This window comes from Malassezia globosa, assembly GCF_000181695.2.
Source record: "Malassezia globosa CBS 7966 chromosome Unknown mgl_sf_2.1, whole genome shotgun sequence".
Classification (NCBI taxonomy): Eukaryota; Fungi; Basidiomycota; class Malasseziomycetes; order Malasseziales; family Malasseziaceae; genus Malassezia; species Malassezia globosa.
This window is the reverse complement of record NW_001849872.1, coordinates 669,776-687,404: the sequence shown is the minus strand read 5'-3', so window position 1 is coordinate 687,404 and position 17,629 is coordinate 669,776. Positions and strand designations below refer to the sequence as shown.

Genomic DNA, 17,629 nt, shown 5'->3' with positions numbered 1-17,629 from the left:
ACTACTCCAGCACTCGCGCCCATTGACGCGAGTGCGTGTTACTATCACGTGACACTAGTGCGCCATGTGTCACCCCCCACCATGATGGCCTTTTTTTTTGGGCTTTAGTTGTGGGTTTGCCTGCACCTCATGGCACCTGTGTTACTTTCGCGGGCAGAAAAGAGCTATCTTTTGGCTGGATTAGGAGCAAAGCCAGCGCAAAGACATGATGGTCGTGCGCTTACCGATGTTCGCCCCATTGAGGTAGATTCGCACATGTCTGAGCAAGCAGATGGGTGTGCACGTGTAACGCTGGGCAGCACTGAAGTGATGTGTGGTGTGAAGCTCGAGATGGATTCACAAGAAGCACCCACTGTCACCGTATCACAAGGCGAACGAAAGATCGATTTTACACCGTGGCTTCCATCTAAACCATGCATACAAGTGCAAGTCGACTACACGCCCTCGCTACTTCGTGAGCATAACGCAAGTGAGTTAAGCATGCTCACGAGTACCATGCAGGACATGTTACAAGCTTGCTATGCATTTTCAGGTGACTCATACGGACCACTTCCTGCTCGTCAGTTTGTCGTTGTACCATATGCAAAGTATTGGGTGCTACACGTCGACGTCTATGTGATGTCGTGGAGTGGCGGTAATGTGTTGGACACTGTATTTGCCGCAGTGTTTTGTGCTCTATGGAATACACGAATTCCAGAAACGCGCGTGATGGCGATGGACAGGACGAATCAAGGTGAACAGGATGCAATGAATGAAGATCATGACGATCCAGCCGGCATCAAATTCATAACGCGTGGGCGAAAGAACACTTCACAAAACACGAACGCCGTAGATTATGCGCTTGTGAATGAATGGGAGCACGGACGTGCACTCGAAGGTCGGGAGGATGTGCCTGTATGTGTGTCTGTATACCCTTTTCAAGGCACCTTTCTTTTGGACCCTACGTTGGAGGAGGAGTGTGCGCTATCTTGTTGCGTGGCCGTGCTTGCATCGCCACAAGGCCGGTTGTATGGTGTACGCCAACGCGGAGAGGGCGAGCTTACTCTTGACTCTATACACAAAGCTACCGAGGTGGGACTACAATATGCAAAGCTGCTAGCACAGTCGCTACCTGCTTCGCTCCCTGCGTAGACAAAGCCGCAGCGCCTGAACCTTCGTACTATAAACAGAGAGAGAGAGACAGAGAGAGACAAAGAAGTCGAAAAGGGCATTCTACAACGCTGTTCATGATATACTACTGATACGGTATTCCCAGTAATCAACAGATAGACTGCTTGATCAAGAGGACAAGCCGTGATCCTACCACTCAGTCGTTGGCTTAGACCTACGTGCATCCGATGCGGAAACGCCTTTGCCGTAAACAACGCCATTCAACCAGGGCGTGTGCGAGCGGCTACGCTCAAATGCACTGATTTCCTTTTCTTTTTGCAGCGTCAATGCAATGTCATCCAGTCCATGCAGCAGGCAATGTCGCGTGAATGGCGCAACTTCGAAGCCGAACGCTGTGCCATCTTCGCAGATCACTTTTTGCTGCTCAAGGTCCACTGTGATAGGCTTGCCGGCATATGCATCTTTCAGCACCCGCTGAATCTCGTCCGGCCGCAACACCACCGGCAACTGCCCATTCTTTGTCATGTTGTTGCGGAAGATGTCTGCAAAGCTTTCTGCAATTACAGCGCGAATGCCAAAGTCCAGCAGTGACCAGGGCGCATGCTCTCGTGATGAGCCACAACCAAAGTTGCTGCCTGCCACGACGAGGATCTTGGCTTGCGTATATGGCTCTTTGTTCAGTACAAAGTCTGCGACTGGTTCGTTCGTTTGTACATCATAGCGCAAGGGCCAAAATAGTGCAGAGCCGAGACCTGTACGCTTGATAGTCTTAAGAAACTGTTTTGGGATAATGACGTCCGTGTTCACATTTGAGCGTTCCATGGGAGCAGCAATGCCTTTGAGCACGCGGAATGCCGGCATACCTTGCGAAGCACTCTCAGACGCATCACCAGCGCTGGCATAGACCTGACGATCATTGTCGTTGGCGGACTCGTCGTTGGCCCCATTTGCCGACGCGTTTTGTGTTGCAGAACTAGAGGGCGGCGCCGAAGTGGCTGGAGCATGCAAAATGCCTTCCTCGATAAACATGCGCGAATCCTTCTCAGGCAGATCGTACTGCGTCGTGGCCGCCGGGAAACCGGGCAGATCACCAGCGGTAAGCTTGCGCACGTCTGTCAAGTAGCCCGTCACAGCAGCAGCGGCAGCCATCGCAGGACTCATAAGATGTGTACGTCCTCCGGCGCCCTGGCGGCCTTCAAAGTTCCTGTTCGATGTCGAAGCACAACGCTCACCTGGTGAGAGCTGGTCCGGATTCATGCCCAGGCACATGGAGCAACCGGCTTCGCGCCAGTCGAAACCAGCGGCTTTGAACACCGCATCGAGGCCTTCCGCTTCCGCCTGCTTTTTCACCAGTCCGGAGCCTGGCACGAGCATCGCTTGGACATGGGGCGACACCTTGCGGCCATGAAGAATTCGTGCAGCGGCACGAAGATCTTCGATGCGCGAATTGGTACATGAGCCAATGAATACCTTATCGATTTTGATCTGCTCAACCGGCGTGTTGGGCTCGAGTCCCATGTATTTGAGCGAGTGTGTCCATTCATTCGCAAGTTCTTCGTTCGGTGCATTCTTGGGATCTGGCACTTGCCCTGTGATCGGCACCGTGTCCTGCGGACTCGTGCCCCACGTCACCGTTGGCGGAATGTCTTTCGCGTCTATGCGCACAATTTTGTCATACGTTGCGCCGGGGTCACTGGCGAGCGACAGCCAGTATTTTGATGCGCGTTCCCACTCCTCACCTTGGGGCACGAGGGGTCGTCCCCGCAGATAGTTGAGTGTCTTTTCGTCAGGAGCCACCAGACCCGCACGTGCGCCAGCCTCAATACTCATGTTGCACATGCTCATGCGGGCCTCCATCGACAAACTGCGGATCGTCGAGCCAGCAAACTCCAGCACACCACCAGTGCCACCAGCAGTGCCAATGAGACCGATGATGTGAAGCATGATATCCTTGCTCGTGACTCCCTCGGGTATGTCGCCATTCACTTCAATGAGGATGTTTTTCATGCGCTTCTGCAGTAGCGTCTGTGTCGCAAGGACATGCTCCACCTCGGATGTGCCGATCCCAAAGGCCAACACACCGAATGCACCGTGAGTCGAGGTGTGTGAGTCGCCACACACCAGCGTCGCCCCCGGTACTGTGAAGCCCTGCTCGGGACCAATAACATGCACGATGCCCTGCCGACTGTCTGCAAGGCCGAAGAACGTGAGGCCAAACTCCTTGACATTCTGTTCGAGCGTAACGCACTGTAAACGCGAGTCGCTCTCCTGCACGAACGATGCCGTGTCCTTGTAGTTCTTGCGATTCTCAGTTGGGATGTTGTGATCCACTGTCGCAAGTGTGCAATCCGTTCGACGAACAGGACGACCAGCCATACGAAGGCCCTCGAAGGCCTGTGGCGATGTGACCTCATGCACCAAATGGCGGTCAATATAAATCAGACATGTACCATCCTCTTCTTCTGAGATCAGGTGTGAGTCGAAGATCTTTTCATAGATAGTGCGCGGCTTTGAAGGCGCCGTCATCTGCAGCGAAGACACAAAGGAACCGAGACGAAAAAGAGCGAACTGATATCAATAGAAGGAGCGAGTGATAATAAGTTGAAAGAGGTATCTCAGCCTATCTACGGCGTTTCTCTCCCCGCAATCCAGTCAGGGGCAGCCTTCCAATTAGTGCTGTCATTGACACCCAGCCACGAACGCCGCTATGTGACTCGACACGACCGATAGTCACGTGACTGAATGGTCGCGCCGGCGGCCGAGAGTCGGCGGACGGCCCGTGGCAGCTGCTACGACATCGATAGGCATATCCAGCCGGGATCTTGAACTACGACAAGACTTGACAGCGTCATGAGCCAGAACATCAACCTGGACCTTTGCCCAGTGTACGCGCCATTTTTTGGCGCGATGGGCGTCACGGCTGCTATTGTGTTTACCTGTATGTGTCCGAGCTGTGTTGCGCGCGAAGATAAGTATTGACGCGTATGCACAGGTCTGGGTGCTAGTTACGGCACTGCCAAGTCGGGTGTGGGTATTTCGGCCATGGGTGTGTTGCGTCCCGATCTATTGATCCGTTGTATTATTCCTGTCGTTATGGCTGGTATCATTGCTGTACGTGTGTTGGTAAATTAGCGCGTCATGCCCGACATGCTAACGTTTGCTTCCTCTATTATTTCCACTTCATTACCTAGATTTATGGTCTTGTCGTCAGTGTGCTTATTTCTGGAGATCGTATGTGTGCCAAGCGTATCTTTGCCTTGCGGGTGCTAACTAGTCCTTTTATTGCAGTCAAGTCGCCCATGACCCTGTACGCAGGCTTTATTCAGCTCGGTGCCGGCTTGTCGGTTGGTCTGGCAGGTCTGGCTGCTGGATTTGCAATTGGTATTGTGGGTGATGCAGGTGTCCGTGGTACCGCACAACAACCGCGCTTGTACATTGGTATGATTTTGATCTTGATTTTTGCCGAAGTACTGGGTCTTTACGGCTTAATTGTCGCGCTGATTCTCAATACAAGGAGCCAGGATGCAGGAAGCGTACGTTTTAGTCCATTCGATGTTACGGCGTTCATCTACTGACACGTTTCTTAGTGCATGCTCTAAATGGCGTATGGACGCAAACTAAATCATTAGATATAGATAGCAAAGTATTCCCCTTCCCGCCGTGGTCACGTATAAAACCCTGAAGAGTTACTATGGCCCGAAAACATAAACAAGCACTTATGATTGTTCCGACGACTCCTGCTGACTCCTGCCAGCTACGCCCCTCTTCCATACCTTCACCTATTCCTCCCTACTAGCACAGCAGTGATCGATCGACAATGGATGCTATCATAGGACTACACACATACACACACACGCACGCGTCTACATATCCCTTCCGTCCTTCATTCACTCACTCACTGAACTTAGTAGATGAGTGACGACATGTCGGCACGAATGCGGTTGTAGTCAAGCAGGCCCTCAACGCGGCCTGTCGCTGCAATAGCAATATCCTTGTCCCAGATGTACTTCTGAGCCACGCGCTGGATCTCACTTGGCGTGACGGCGTCGATTGCAGCCTCAATGTCCTGAGGCGTCGTGCGCTTTCCAGTCGTGATGAGCTGACGGCCAATGTCCTCCGCAATGGCCGTCGAGCCATCAAGGCCGAGCAGCAAAGATGCCTTCAACTGAGACTTGGCTCGTGCCACCTCTGCTGGCGCTGGACCTGTCGATGCACGCTGCCATTCCTTCAGCGTGAAGTGCACCATGTCATCGAGGTTCATGTGGTTCTCGCTGACCATGTACACACCCCAGAGGCCCGTGTCAGAGTATGATGTGCTGAAGTGCATGAAAGAGTTCGCCAGGTTGTTCGTCGACACAATGTGCGAAAGACGGCTGGACATGAGAGGCGAGGAGCCAAGTGAACGGTCCCAGTTACCGAAAATAGACTGGAGCACGAGCATCGGGTAATAGTCAGGCGACTTCCAGCTCACACCCTCAACAGCAATAGCCACGTTGCATGTCGATGCTGTGTCGTCACGTACACGCACCTCCGAGCCGATGAACCTGCTCGGCTCATACTGGCTCGTGCCCAGCTGAATGGGGCTCTGCGATACAGGGAGACCGCTGAAATGCTTCTCAGCAAGCTTCACGAGCTCTTCGTGCTCAACGCCACCAGCACCCACCAACACCATACGGTCAGCTGTGTACTTAGACTTGATATAGTTCGTCAGGTCATTGCGGCTAATTGAGAGGATGTTTTCTTTCGGGCCGAGGATTGTGCGACCAAGCGCCTGGCCTTGGAACGCCACCTCATGCAAGTTGTCAAATACAACTTCCTCGACTTGCTTCTCGACCTCCTCTTGTTCACGCAAAATCACATCACGCTCCCGCTCAATGGCCGAAGCATCCAGTTTCGAATTTTGCAGGATATCAGAGATAATGTCGACGGCCTGTCCTACATCCTTGCGGAAGGCCTTAGCATAAAACACAGTTTGCTCACGCGATGTGTAAGCATTCAGGTGGGCACCGAGATTTTCGACTTCAAGCTCCAGGCCATGCTGAGTCCTGTTGTTGGTACCTGTGCGCATGTTGTGTTAGTGGCACGGGTTCTATTTCTTCTCCCTTCTCAAACTCTTTACGTACCCTTGAATGCCATGTGCTCGAGGAAGTGCGCAGTACCGTTGTTGCGCTGTGTCTCCGAGCGTGAACCAGCGTCAATCCATGCGCCAACAGTAGCTGTCTGCGCAGATGGGTTGGACTCCGTGGCGACGGTCAAACCGTTGGGAAGCATCGTCACTTGCGTCATGGGCTGACGGACAGCAGCTGTTGCCAGCGAGCGCGCAGCAAGCGGCACGCGGCGAAAGTTTCCCTTGATAGGGTTTGCCAAGAACAGACGGGCCGACATCACAACAATGTCCTACAAGCGGCGGTGTGTAGTCGACTCGTTGCAAAAGTGCTGATAGAGAGAAGAAACCTGCCTGATGTCTGGCTCTCTCCTTGGCTGAGCCCGGCCCCCGCTAGGCGGGCAGCGTCCGTCGAAAATCTTGTCAAATTCCAAAAATGCCCCACATAACACCCCCGGTTCCAACCGACGTGGCACATCCAAGCTGACCGGTATAGGTAAGCAACTGCCATGCGTGGAGAAGGGACAACTCCGAGAATTGCACAAAGGGGTTTATCGATGCAGTACCCCTCCACATGCAGTGTCAACCACGCAGAGCGTCGAGTGTTGTTCGAGGAGTTTCCTCAAGACTTTCCTCCCTCACTACTGGCTTTCAGGGACCGTCCGTGTCTAAGTACTCGCCAACACCTAGTCTCATTCCAACGTGCATGTATCCTGTCTACTTTGGATGTGCATAGTGCATGCAAGCTGATCCGACGCGCGGTCGATCTAGATCGACCAATACCATGTCACAGTCAATTGAATGGCAACAGCTTGATGCAGAGCACGCTGACGCCGCTTCCATCCATTTTTCTGGTGATGTTACTCACGATGATCATCATGAACGCCAGCAGAATGTAATTGAAGTTGTAGATAGTGGTGATCATCGTCTTTCGGATGACGAACTGCAAGTCCAGTATGTGCATCGTCTCAAACCACACGAACTGAGGAGGCAACGTATGGATGCGGCTCGTGAGGCCTTGCGCCGTGCTGCTAATCGTCAACCGAAGCCAATTGCTTCGCAAACCCTTTTTTCATCCTACAAATGTCCGATTTGTCTCTGTCCACCTAAGAACTTGAGTGTCACTCCATGCGGCCACATTTTTTGTGGCCCATGTTTGTATGATGCTCTTTCAGTGAATACACGAGAGGCAAACCAGGCTTCCGGTCTTGAATCAACTGCCTCGCATGACACTGATAATGCCAATCATTTGTTCACGCCTTTTGGAAGCGGGGGTGCTTTGGCACTTGCCAATGCTGCAGGCGCTTCTGTTGGCGGCACACGTGGCTTGTTTCATGAACTCGTAAATCAGCGGCGGCGGCAGCAGCAGCAGCATTCACAAGACCCGCGAGCAACACATTTGTCGGTCTCTCAGGCATCAACGCCCATGTCAGCCACACGTCTTCGTGCCTCGAATGGTACAGAGCGTATGAAAGGTCTCTGTCCAGTGTGTCGAAGTCCAATTAAAGGGGGCTTTACAGGGTTGGGCCGCAAAGGTATTCTTGGCTTGGACATCATGGTAGGCACGCCAGGTCCAGCCACATCCTCGACACCGCCGCCACCGTCTGCGCAGTCTGTGTCATGGTCGCCGACATCGTCAACCCCCGAAACACCACCTGTCCCCAAACGCCAACGGCGATGACAATGATGATCATGTGGCCCCATTGTCTGTTGTAAGGAAACGACCATAATGACCACGACGCGGGCTGAAAGTCGAGCGGTGTTGACGCTGCTCATTCAGGGTCTTGTGTAGGCCTAAGATCGACGACTGCAGGCGTGTAGATAAGATCGTATAGACATCCGGCGCCTGGTAAATACAGTCATTTATGATATAGTATGCGGCAAGAGGTCGATCAACTTGGGTCGTAAGCATTGCGCAACATACCCTTCTCTGGTGATCTACGCCACCGTTTGTGAATTATAAAGCATGTAGGTGGTCTTGCATGGACCAACGCAAACTCGAGACCCGTGAAGCGCCTCTCTCGTTAATGATATTGGGCTGTACTGACCGCGTTAGGTACGTACTTGAGTTCCTCCTCATGAGTTTGAGTCACCACTTGCATAAGCTCAGGGCCTGAGCTCTGTGTTGTAGCCATAGCTTGGGCGATTAATGCAGCGCTTTGCATTCGCACATGCTCATTGTTACTGCGTCGGTCGTAAAATGGCGATGTGCTGAAATACTCCATCACATTCGACGCATCTAGTACAGACTGTCCAACACTGACGCCTCCTTTTTGTGCACCCAAAAATGCGAGAAGTTCAGGATTCTTCCATTGCACATGCAGGAGATTGACGTCGGTCATGTTGGTCGACAAAGGTGGATCCGTACAGTGCTTGCAAGATGGCCGGTCTGCCAGGTCGCGCTGCTCATTACGAACCGTATATGTGGAGAAGAGAACAACTCTGGGTCTTTGCGGAGAGGAATGCATAATTCCTGTTTATCAGCTTTCGACGGTGATGGCTTCACACGCGCAGCGCATGGAAAGTCGCGCGCCTAACGCAGAACGAACAAATCAAACAAAACACACACACGCAACACTGTTGTGGCAGTGAAACGCGTCGTTGATCGAATTCCTTCGTAACTTGAACCTACCATGTCCTCGGACACCAAAGATCAGCTGGCTCGTGGCGCTCGCAATAGCAACAAAGAAGTTCATGGAACGGAGAATGCGTTGGATGAGACAGGTTTGTATATAATTCAGCGCATCACGGTACTGACATTTTTACAAAGAGCAGGACCAAGTGATTGAGCAGCTCCGTCATGATAATGATAAAGCGAATTACATCTATCGCATTGCCATGCTGGTGATATATGGCCTTGTTCTATTTTTGTACCTGACGCCTCTCCCTACTTACCTGTCTGGTAATCATCCCAAGAGCCACATGACGTTGTATCTGAACCACCACTCCATCATCGGTACGGAGGAAGACTTGACATACCTTCCAGCATTTCCAATTTACCTGGTTGTTACCTCGTTCCTCGTTTATGTTATGTACTTGGCAGCATATGAGTGCGCAACGCGAGCGAACTTGATCAAGCTAAAAGGCCTGCCATACCCAGCTCAGCCTCATCCATTTGGCTCCGCTCCGAACTGGATTGTGCCCGTGCTTCGCGATATTCGTGTGCAACCGTCCAGCAGTGTGCGCGCAGACCCAACCAAGCAGAGCACTAGCATTGAGCGAGCCAAAACTCTGCCTCCTCAGCTTGTGTATATCGGCTTTCTTTGGGTTTGCTCGTGGCCTGTACCGCTCATCACGTTCGGTGTCGGTGCATTTGACGATGCAGCATGGTGGGCCTTTTCGTTCGTTGCTCTCAGCATCCATCTCGTTGTTGAATGGTGGATCTACAAGGCTGAGCTCGATACATTTGGCTTGTCAGGTCTTAAGTACAACTACAAAGGTGCCTAAGTACGTGACCTCACCACATTACATCCAGTTGAACGTCGTCCTCTAGTTCCAGTGCCTCTACACTGGTCTGTGGATCTAGACGCTCGCCTTCAAAGGTTACATAGATCGACTTTAATTCTTCGGGATCTAATGCAGACGCATGCTTCTGCACAAAATGTGAAAGGATCGTTTTTATTAACGTCGTAGGTCGCACACGAACCTGGTCCTCGAGCTGTCGGGCGCCTTGCAAAGTAAGAACAAGTGTATCTGATGGAGGATCCTCTGCCTCGGTATTGGCTTTAGACGATGGTTCATTTTGTGCTTGAGTAGCAGATTCCTTCACAAAACTTGAGCGCTCATCGTCAGAGGAGTCTTTGATTTCATACACTGGAACGCTTTCTGGTTCGTCATCTGATACAGTAATAACCATCATATCTGCATTGAGTTCTCCTTCTTTCTTTTGTTGATGTTCGTGTTGACTTTGCTCCTTTTGTTCTTGTTGCCGGTGGATCTCCCGCTCAATCGCTTTCCCTCGCAATTGATTTGCATCGCGTCCTTTATAGAATTGAGCAAGGCCTGCATTCAATTCTAACGAGGACTCACCTTGAGAGTCATCGCCCGTGTCGAGAGCTACGTCAAGTGCCCTGAGCCGATCACGTTGTGAATGAGTCACTTGCTCGATCGCTTGCATAGCGTACGATTGGGCTGCATAATGAGATGAATCAAAACAACACACATACCTTCCAACTCCAGCTCTGGAGGCGGTGGCGATATGCTCACATTACGCTCGTTGTGAGCAATTTGGTTGTCGAATGTTGGTACTATTTCCTCCTGCACCCGCCCAATAGACGGAGAAGGAGTATGTAAGACTTTTTCCGTCTGTTTTAGAGCGGCAGGTTCTTTTGTTACCCAGTCAAAAGAAACAGCTTTTCGTTTTCGTCGCGGACGTCGATGGTCCTCTTCACCGGAGGTACATGTCGAGAATTCATTGTCACTTGATTCTTGCTCTGCCCGGTCGAGTTCTTTTGTCAACGAACGGGACTGTAGGAAAAATAAGTTATCGATGTTTGTACTAGAGACAGCGTGTTGTGGGTCGCATTTACTCTTCTGAGGCGCTCGCGGCCGCGGCCGCGGCCGCGTCGTCATGGCTTGGAGAGCGAAGGGCGCTGGGTCCTTGCGTGTGTTGCCACGTGGTAGAGATGGATCGACGGCGCTCCACAACGCGTTGCTAACGTGCAAGAATTGGGGCACTGGAGAAAATGGAGACGGTCTGTCCACAAGATTGTTTGAGCAATGCTGTCGGGAGTGACTGAGGCCATGCGAGGGCCCAACTGGCGTCGGCAAGTCGCGCAGGTTGTTCAAGTGCTGTATGTGATTGCTAGCGCGCTCGCGATCTGGAAAGGCTTGAGTCTCGTGACAAATACGGAGTCTCCTGTAGTCGTGGTGTTAAGTGGAAGTATGGAGCCCGCGTTCCACCGTGGTGATTTGCTCTTCCTCACCATGAGCCAGAAGCCTATCGAAGTAGGCGAAATCACCGTGTATCAGGTACCAGGCACTGCTATTCCCATCGTTCATCGCGTTATTGAGACGCGCGAAACGTACGTATCGTCCCTCCAATCGCCCATACTTTCGATCGATCGATTCCATGTTTCTTCTACTAACTTGATGGTTAGAAAAAATCGCGGTCAGCTTCTTTTAACCAAGGGTGATAACAATTATGATGATGATATCATGTTATATAATGGCCCTAGATGGATCCGTGATGATCAGATCGTTGGTCGAGTTCAAGGGTACGTATGACCGGAACATGCAAATCTCATGATACGCAGATTCTTGCCCTATGCTGGCTATGTAACAATTTTACTCAACGACTATCCCATGATGAAATATGTGGTGCTCGGTCTGTTAGGAATCTCACTCTTTTTCGAACGTGAATAACATTCCCTCGGTCTACATTTTTCTTCCACAAACTGCAGTTCCTTAATACTAGTCAAATCAAACCGAAACTATGGCCCGTGTCATTTCAAATGGCAGCTTCATTCGTGATGTGGGAAGTAGCTTGAATTTTCTATCCGCATGGAGTGCTCTGGCATGCTAAGCATGTGTTTTGGCTTTGTCACACCGCCGTATGCAGGCTTATTAGTGGTAGGCACAGGAATTTCCAGACCGGCATAGTGTGAATCGTGATCTGAACGATTTGAATCCACATCACGAGATTGTGGATCGTGCTCACTGTGGTAAGGATTGTCCGCTTGATTCACATCAAGAACACCGGTGATGCCTTGTTGGTGCTCGAATACACTATCACTGGGGTTGCCTGATACATCACCGACGAAGAAGCTGCGCATCTGCTGCGGCGGTTGAGCATACTCAATCCCATCTAAGTAGGGATCTGGCGAGTCATTTCCAAACGACAAGATTGTGTCTGTGCGAGATGCCCTCCTAGCAGCGTTGGCTTTTCTTTGTTTTATGTGACGTTGGACGAGCCAGATGAGTAGACCCAAGGTTACAGCACCACCGACGCCAACAAAGCTGCCCACGAGCGCATCGCGTGTCTCTTCGGGGATGGAGCCAGTTGCAGCATCGTCTGGGTTCCGGGAAAATTCGAACAAGTTGAAAGACGGGTCCACCTCACGTACAATCTGTTGAGGAACAATGCCTCCATCAGGATCATAGAATAGCGAATTGACGTCGTGAATCAAGTTAGATAGCAACCTGCTTTTCGGCTTGGGTAGGTACGCCATATACAGTGTTCGAAAATGTGCATTAATGTCAATGTCCACTGGTGAGTTTGCTGGCGAAAAACGTTTTAACTGAACAGTGCTCACATCCGAAGCATCACACTGAATGGCATGCGCGATAATTTGTGGCATATAGGTGAAAATTTGCGCTGTGGTTTCTCGTTGCGATGTGATCCATACCCAGGGAATTGTGCTTTTGAACAAGATGCTTATAAGAACGGCACCTGCTTGTCTTGTACGATTCGACTCTGCTGGCAATATCGATACTGGCATGGAGCTCGGTGAAGAGATCGTCCCGCTAACAGTCGGCGATAATGGCGCATTAGTGCTCGCTGACGAGCTCGTGCTCTGAGCTGTCGAGCTTACGCTTGATGTCTTGTTGAAAGTAGGTAGCACGAGGGACATTGTATTGAGAAATGCATAGCCTGTGCCGTGGGACGAGCGTGGTCCACCTATATCCGAGTGGTTTAGTGATAAAAAAGAAAAAGGTGCGCCGTGACCGGATGAAGGCATTTGTATCGAGCCTTGAAGTTTCGTGGTGGTTGGCCAAAGCGTCCATACCTTCAAACTTGAAGAACCATACTTGGTCAGACGCCCGACTCTGGAAATCAACAAAGTAGGGCTTGATGCCCTTGTTTGTAGGGGCCTATAATCTGTAAACTGGCTCGATAGGTATTGCTGAGTACCCCATTTGCCAGGCAACGTTGATCCCAACTGCTGAGGAACTGTGACGTACCAGGGCATTGCATGGCTCGATAGTAGACTTTTACGTGTGGATGAGTCGCGCAAAAGGCTTCGATTTGACAATCTCAGGTAAGAGAGCGAGGCGTCTTGCGTTTGCTCTGCTGAATACAGCGACAGGAATCTAGATGATGCCTTGTGATGAACCAACGACGCATTCTGTCGGCGAGCTGAGGGTACTTGTGCTGTCATATGTCGAGAGGGGGTTGAGCTGGACGATCTTGGAGTGGGTACAAGACTAATTGCTTTGGACGTCATTGCTTGAACACGGTTATCGTCAATATCATTAGTCCTGTTGTGCCTCTGTCTGAATGAGCTCTTGGCTGCATTGCTTACGCTTGCCAAAGATTTAGATAACGTGTAAATTGACATTTTTCCATGCTGGCGTTGCGAGCCTGAGTTACTCTTTGGGACTTGATTCACTGACAACAATTCAGTCAACAAAGAACTTTGGGAGCGCAAAAGCTTCGATTCACGAGCTGTGTGGGTGTCATACCGAGTCATATTTTCCTCGCGAGAAACAGGGTAAAAGGATGACTTGCGCGATGTGGACAGGTGTGAACCTGTGCCAGATGAACGACTCGCATGATTATTTGTGCTAAAACGCGCAACCTCACGAGACGATGTCGATGAAGTTGGATGAAGTGATGAAGTGAGCTTGTAATCGAACAAACTAACAGACGAGATCGTGTTCTTCGAACCCTTGCTGTGGGTCAAATTTGTACGTGCAGGGCGATCAAAGAATGTGTTGCTTTCTAGGGATGACGGTGTGGTAAATGAAATAGGACTTGCAGAGTAGTTGCGCGTCGAATAGGAATTTGCACTTATTGCATGAGAAGAATTCAGTAGGTCAAGATTCGAAGTATTCACTGACGCGGACTTTCTCCTGCTTTGATGATGGGAAGCATAGTTGGCATGGTCGCGATGTTCGTACGCATGGATGTGGTACACCCATAGCAGCAACGAGTAAAGCGACAGCCACTGACGAAATAAACGCATCGTATCAGGTGAGGGTGTGGGGAGTGGTTTTGAAAAACTCTCGTAGCGTGGATCCTGACAAAAATGGCGGAGACGTTGCTGGCTGAGAAGAATGGCAAACATAGGCGGTTGTGAGCAACTCCTTACTCGACGACCCCACAGATTCATGTCATAATCTCCAGACAAAAGTAGTAATAGGTTTATTTTTATTTTTTATTTTTAACGATTGTATCACTTCATCATACGAGGAAAACGGGGTCCATTCATGGCATAGATTCGATATATGATGCATATGATCATTTGTTTGCGTACGATGAGTTGAAGGAATGGCTTTTGACACAAAGTGTTGGCTGGATTCCAAGGTGCACACATAACACCACATGCACACTTACATACACAGCCAAAAGAGTCATGTCATGCATGTGTCACACTTTCATCTGGACCTATCGCCCGTGTCTCCGGAAGCATATCGAAAAGCGAAAAGGGGGGTATCTAGGACATTGGGGCTGTTGTAGCAGCAGCGGAAGCAACAGTAGCATTATTCGACTCTGACGCAGCTGCTAGATCAAATGCATGAGGCGCGGTGGCATCTTCGAACTTGGTCTTCTTCGCACTTTCGTCTGCCTCGTTGGCCTCAGGCTGTTTGTTTTTGGCACGTTTACTTGACACCTTTCTTGGCCGTGGATCTCCATCGAATACGTACTCGGGCAAATTTACACTTCGGTGAGTCAACACACTGGACTTCTTTCATTCGTTCAAACGTACCCTTTAACGTAGCGCACGACAATGCCCATGGCAGATTCATCGTACTGATCCCATTGCTTGACGCGCTGTGTAAAGTCAAGTGTTGGGTATGAAATATCGAAGCGGCGGACAGAGGGATCATGTGGCTGCCTGGGCTCGACTTTAAGGCCAATATAGAAGGTTGTCGTATACACGGTGCGACGACCGTTTTCAGTGGCATCATGAACTTGAACAGATTCATCCTTCTCTTTTGCAGCTTCACCTTCTGGGAGATCCTGCATTTTGGCGCGAGAGGCAACATCGGCAGGTACGTCACCGGTAGCCACCTGACGGACTTCTTCATCTGTGTAACACACACACTCATGGTTGAATCCCTTCACAAATGGGTGTGCACAAAGCAGTGCCGGCACAAGTTCGAGCTTCATGATCAACTGCCGAAGTCGCGACTCGACCGTGCCTTGCCATTTGAGCTGTAGGTCTGCTGATCCTGACGATGCAATCACTTGGAGGTAATACTTGTACTTGTGGAAGAAATCGTTCTTCTCGAACAGTTCATTCCAAGATGTCTTTCCACGGAAGATACGATCCACAACCTCGCTTCCGCGCCGGAACTCTTCGGTCATAACCATTTGGGTTGACTGCGTCACGTTGTGTGTGGCACACATCGAGGGATATGCAGGCGTGATGATGGGCATACGATGCAAACGGTCGGTCGGATATAGCCTTGGATTCCACACGCGAATCGGCAATGGACCATCTTCAATCTGTTTTAGAAGCACTGGCTGTGGCCATTTCCACTGCAACAGAATGATGAAGAAGCGACTCACGATGGCTCCGGCCACTTCGTTCGGGTACAGCTGGCATATCCGCGCCACAAGCATAGCCCAAGCGACACCACCGAGGAATCCAAGTACGTTTGAGTAGATCGCTCGACGACTGGCCCATAGCTTGATACATCGTAGTGCGAGTCGGAATACATACACATTCGGTACCAAGTGCAAGATCTCATCGGTCACACGTGAGCCACCCAGACTGCGAACGTCGCGCTCGTCCAGATTCTTCAACAAGTTGTCATCACGCAGCTCGAGTGAGTCGTCAATGCGCGGTAGAGCAATGCGAGAAAACAAGAAGTCGATAGAAATGCCCATAAACTTGGTTTTGATCAGCGGTACGTACGCCTCTGGAACAGATGTCACCTCCGTCACGTCATCGCGTGCTTGTAAAAGAGCTTCAAAAATCTCAAAGAAATCTTCGCGCTGCACATGTTTTGGCGCGACACATAGTGTGTCGATATCCGAGCCTGGACCATGCACACCCAGTCGATACGAACCAAACGTGAAGATTTTACCACCAGATGCGCGTGCCGCACTTTCTGAAAGCCCGTGCTTGATCGATGCTCGGTACACAAACTCTTTCACCAAAGCGTCGACTCGTCCAAGAACAACTTCTCTGTTTGGTTAGCTAGACTGGCGTTCCTGGACGCACGCACTTGTGCAGTCATTCACGTACCGCAGCTTGGCCTCTTCGGGTGACTCGAACACATTGTTGGCACGAAGCTCCGCCTCTAGCGCGTTTGTGACTTCCAAGTCCTTTTCCGTAGGCCCATTCATCGAGATGGGCGGCGTTACGCCCCACATCTTGACTCCTGTGCTCATAGCGTCTGTAACGACAAGAATTTAACCTCGTCGCTCGTTGCAACTTGGTCTCACCTGGCTTACTCAACTGCTAACTCGCTTATTATTGTTGGGCCCTCAAATCAAACCTGTAAGCGCTTGGGCTTCCCAAGTGCCCGGGTGGCTGGTTTGGAACGCTCAACGTGCGCGTGACACTATTTGCCCCTGCCCTGCCCTACCCTGCCCTGCCCCCTCTCCCCCTTCACCCCACCTTCCCTCGCCGCATTACCTTCTATCCATCGTCACGTAGCTCGGCCGACATGCTCTCCATGTCTGTGCGTATGGCCAAAAAGGAGTGTGCGTGATCCTTGCAAAGATCCAGTGCTCATTTCCAGACGAGGGCAGAACTGGCTGGTTCGCTGCGACTGACGTGCGCCGCGTCACGTCCGTAGAAACGGACATCTGAATCAATATGCTTCTTCAAGTCATGATATGTGTGATTATCTGGACAGGAGCACTTGCTGTCTTGCATCTGAGGCTGCGCAGGAATGTGCCCTCATGGATGCGCCTGCGCGTCGAACGGGGATGGATTCATTGGGATGTAACTTGCTTTAATGCATGGCCAGCAACAATTGTACGTCCTCTGCTTCAAGGTAAAGCGTACAAGCTGGCACTTTTTTTTTATGATGCGGGCATTCTTGTCGCAGGAGCCGCTATGATGGGAGGCATAGGTATAGTCCTCGTGACTTGCTCACAACTATGGAACAAGATGCTTATGTCTTCAACTGAGACCTCTTTTCATAAACGGTCAGAATTCCAGCAGGTTTCATCGCTCTCCGCGCTGTCGTCGCATCTTGATAATAGCGCGTCTGGCTCTAGCACTAGCTCAACCCCGCTGTGGCTGACGCCCCTGATCCCAGGCGTCAACATGCCCTTGCGCCATGTGCTACCCTTGTTTCTTGTGGGCGTTGTGAGTCAAGTAACTCATGAAGCGGGGCATGCCATAGCGGCAGCGCTGCATCAGATTCGCCCCTTGTCAATGGGCCTGTGGCTTGTGTTTCCTGGTGTGCCTATCGCATACGTGAGTCTCCCCGACCTTGGAGCATGTTCCATGCGTACGAAATGGCGCATCATCAGTGCAGGCGTCTGGCACAATGCAATGGTTCTTGGGT

At 51.0% G+C, this 17,629-nt stretch overlaps 9 protein-coding genes across 9 annotated transcripts; 5 read left to right on the top strand and 4 right to left on the bottom strand.

The window, feature by feature from the left end:
- Positions 1-255: 255 nt before the first annotated feature.
- Positions 256-1,131, top strand: MGL_1145 (uncharacterized protein; the record flags this gene model as incomplete). Its single annotated transcript, XM_001731825.1, has 1 exon — positions 256-1,131. One exon carries the CDS (start codon positions 256-258, stop codon positions 1,129-1,131), a length of 876 nt encoding a protein of 291 aa, XP_001731877.1.
- A 168-nt stretch (positions 1,132-1,299) lies between these two features.
- On the bottom strand, positions 1,300-3,636 carry MGL_1144 (uncharacterized protein; the record flags this gene model as incomplete). Its single annotated transcript, XM_001731824.1, has 1 exon — positions 1,300-3,636. The coding sequence occupies one exon, from the start codon at positions 3,634-3,636 to the stop codon at positions 1,300-1,302; it is 2,337 nt and encodes a 778-aa protein (XP_001731876.1).
- A 381-nt stretch (positions 3,637-4,017) lies between these two features.
- On the top strand, positions 4,018-4,709 carry MGL_1143 (uncharacterized protein; the record flags this gene model as incomplete). Its single annotated transcript, XM_001731823.1, has 5 exons — positions 4,018-4,048; positions 4,103-4,221; positions 4,302-4,341; positions 4,399-4,643; positions 4,698-4,709. The coding sequence occupies 5 exons, from the start codon at positions 4,018-4,020 to the stop codon at positions 4,707-4,709; spliced, it is 447 nt and encodes a 148-aa protein (XP_001731875.1).
- A 305-nt stretch (positions 4,710-5,014) lies between these two features.
- MGL_1142 (uncharacterized protein) lies at positions 5,015-6,178 on the bottom strand (the record flags this gene model as incomplete). Its single annotated transcript, XM_001731822.1, has 1 exon — positions 5,015-6,178. One exon carries the CDS (start codon positions 6,176-6,178, stop codon positions 5,015-5,017), a length of 1,164 nt encoding a protein of 387 aa, XP_001731874.1.
- Positions 6,179-6,998: 820 nt separating this feature from the next.
- MGL_1141 (uncharacterized protein) lies at positions 6,999-7,895 on the top strand (the record flags this gene model as incomplete). Its single annotated transcript, XM_001731821.1, has 1 exon — positions 6,999-7,895. One exon carries the CDS (start codon positions 6,999-7,001, stop codon positions 7,893-7,895), a length of 897 nt encoding a protein of 298 aa, XP_001731873.1.
- A 1,157-nt stretch (positions 7,896-9,052) lies between these two features.
- Positions 9,053-9,661, top strand: MGL_1140 (uncharacterized protein; the record flags this gene model as incomplete). The annotated part of the gene is made up of 1 exon (XM_001731820.1): positions 9,053-9,661. One exon carries the CDS (start codon positions 9,053-9,055, stop codon positions 9,659-9,661), a length of 609 nt encoding a protein of 202 aa, XP_001731872.1.
- Positions 9,662-11,140: 1,479 nt separating this feature from the next.
- MGL_1139 (uncharacterized protein) lies at positions 11,141-11,578 on the top strand (the record flags this gene model as incomplete). The annotated part of the gene is made up of 3 exons (XM_001731819.1): positions 11,141-11,238; positions 11,314-11,430; positions 11,470-11,578. 3 exons carry the CDS (start codon positions 11,141-11,143, stop codon positions 11,576-11,578), a joined length of 324 nt encoding a protein of 107 aa, XP_001731871.1.
- Positions 11,579-11,676: 98 nt separating this feature from the next.
- MGL_1138 (uncharacterized protein) lies at positions 11,677-12,786 on the bottom strand (the record flags this gene model as incomplete). The annotated part of the gene is made up of 1 exon (XM_001731818.1): positions 11,677-12,786. The coding sequence occupies one exon, from the start codon at positions 12,784-12,786 to the stop codon at positions 11,677-11,679; it is 1,110 nt and encodes a 369-aa protein (XP_001731870.1).
- Positions 12,787-14,638: 1,852 nt separating this feature from the next.
- MGL_1137 (uncharacterized protein) lies at positions 14,639-16,499 on the bottom strand (the record flags this gene model as incomplete). Its single annotated transcript, XM_001731817.1, has 3 exons — positions 14,639-14,648; positions 14,866-16,293; positions 16,354-16,499. The coding sequence occupies 3 exons, from the start codon at positions 16,497-16,499 to the stop codon at positions 14,639-14,641; spliced, it is 1,584 nt and encodes a 527-aa protein (XP_001731869.1).
- Between the last annotated feature and the right edge of the window lie 1,130 nt (positions 16,500-17,629).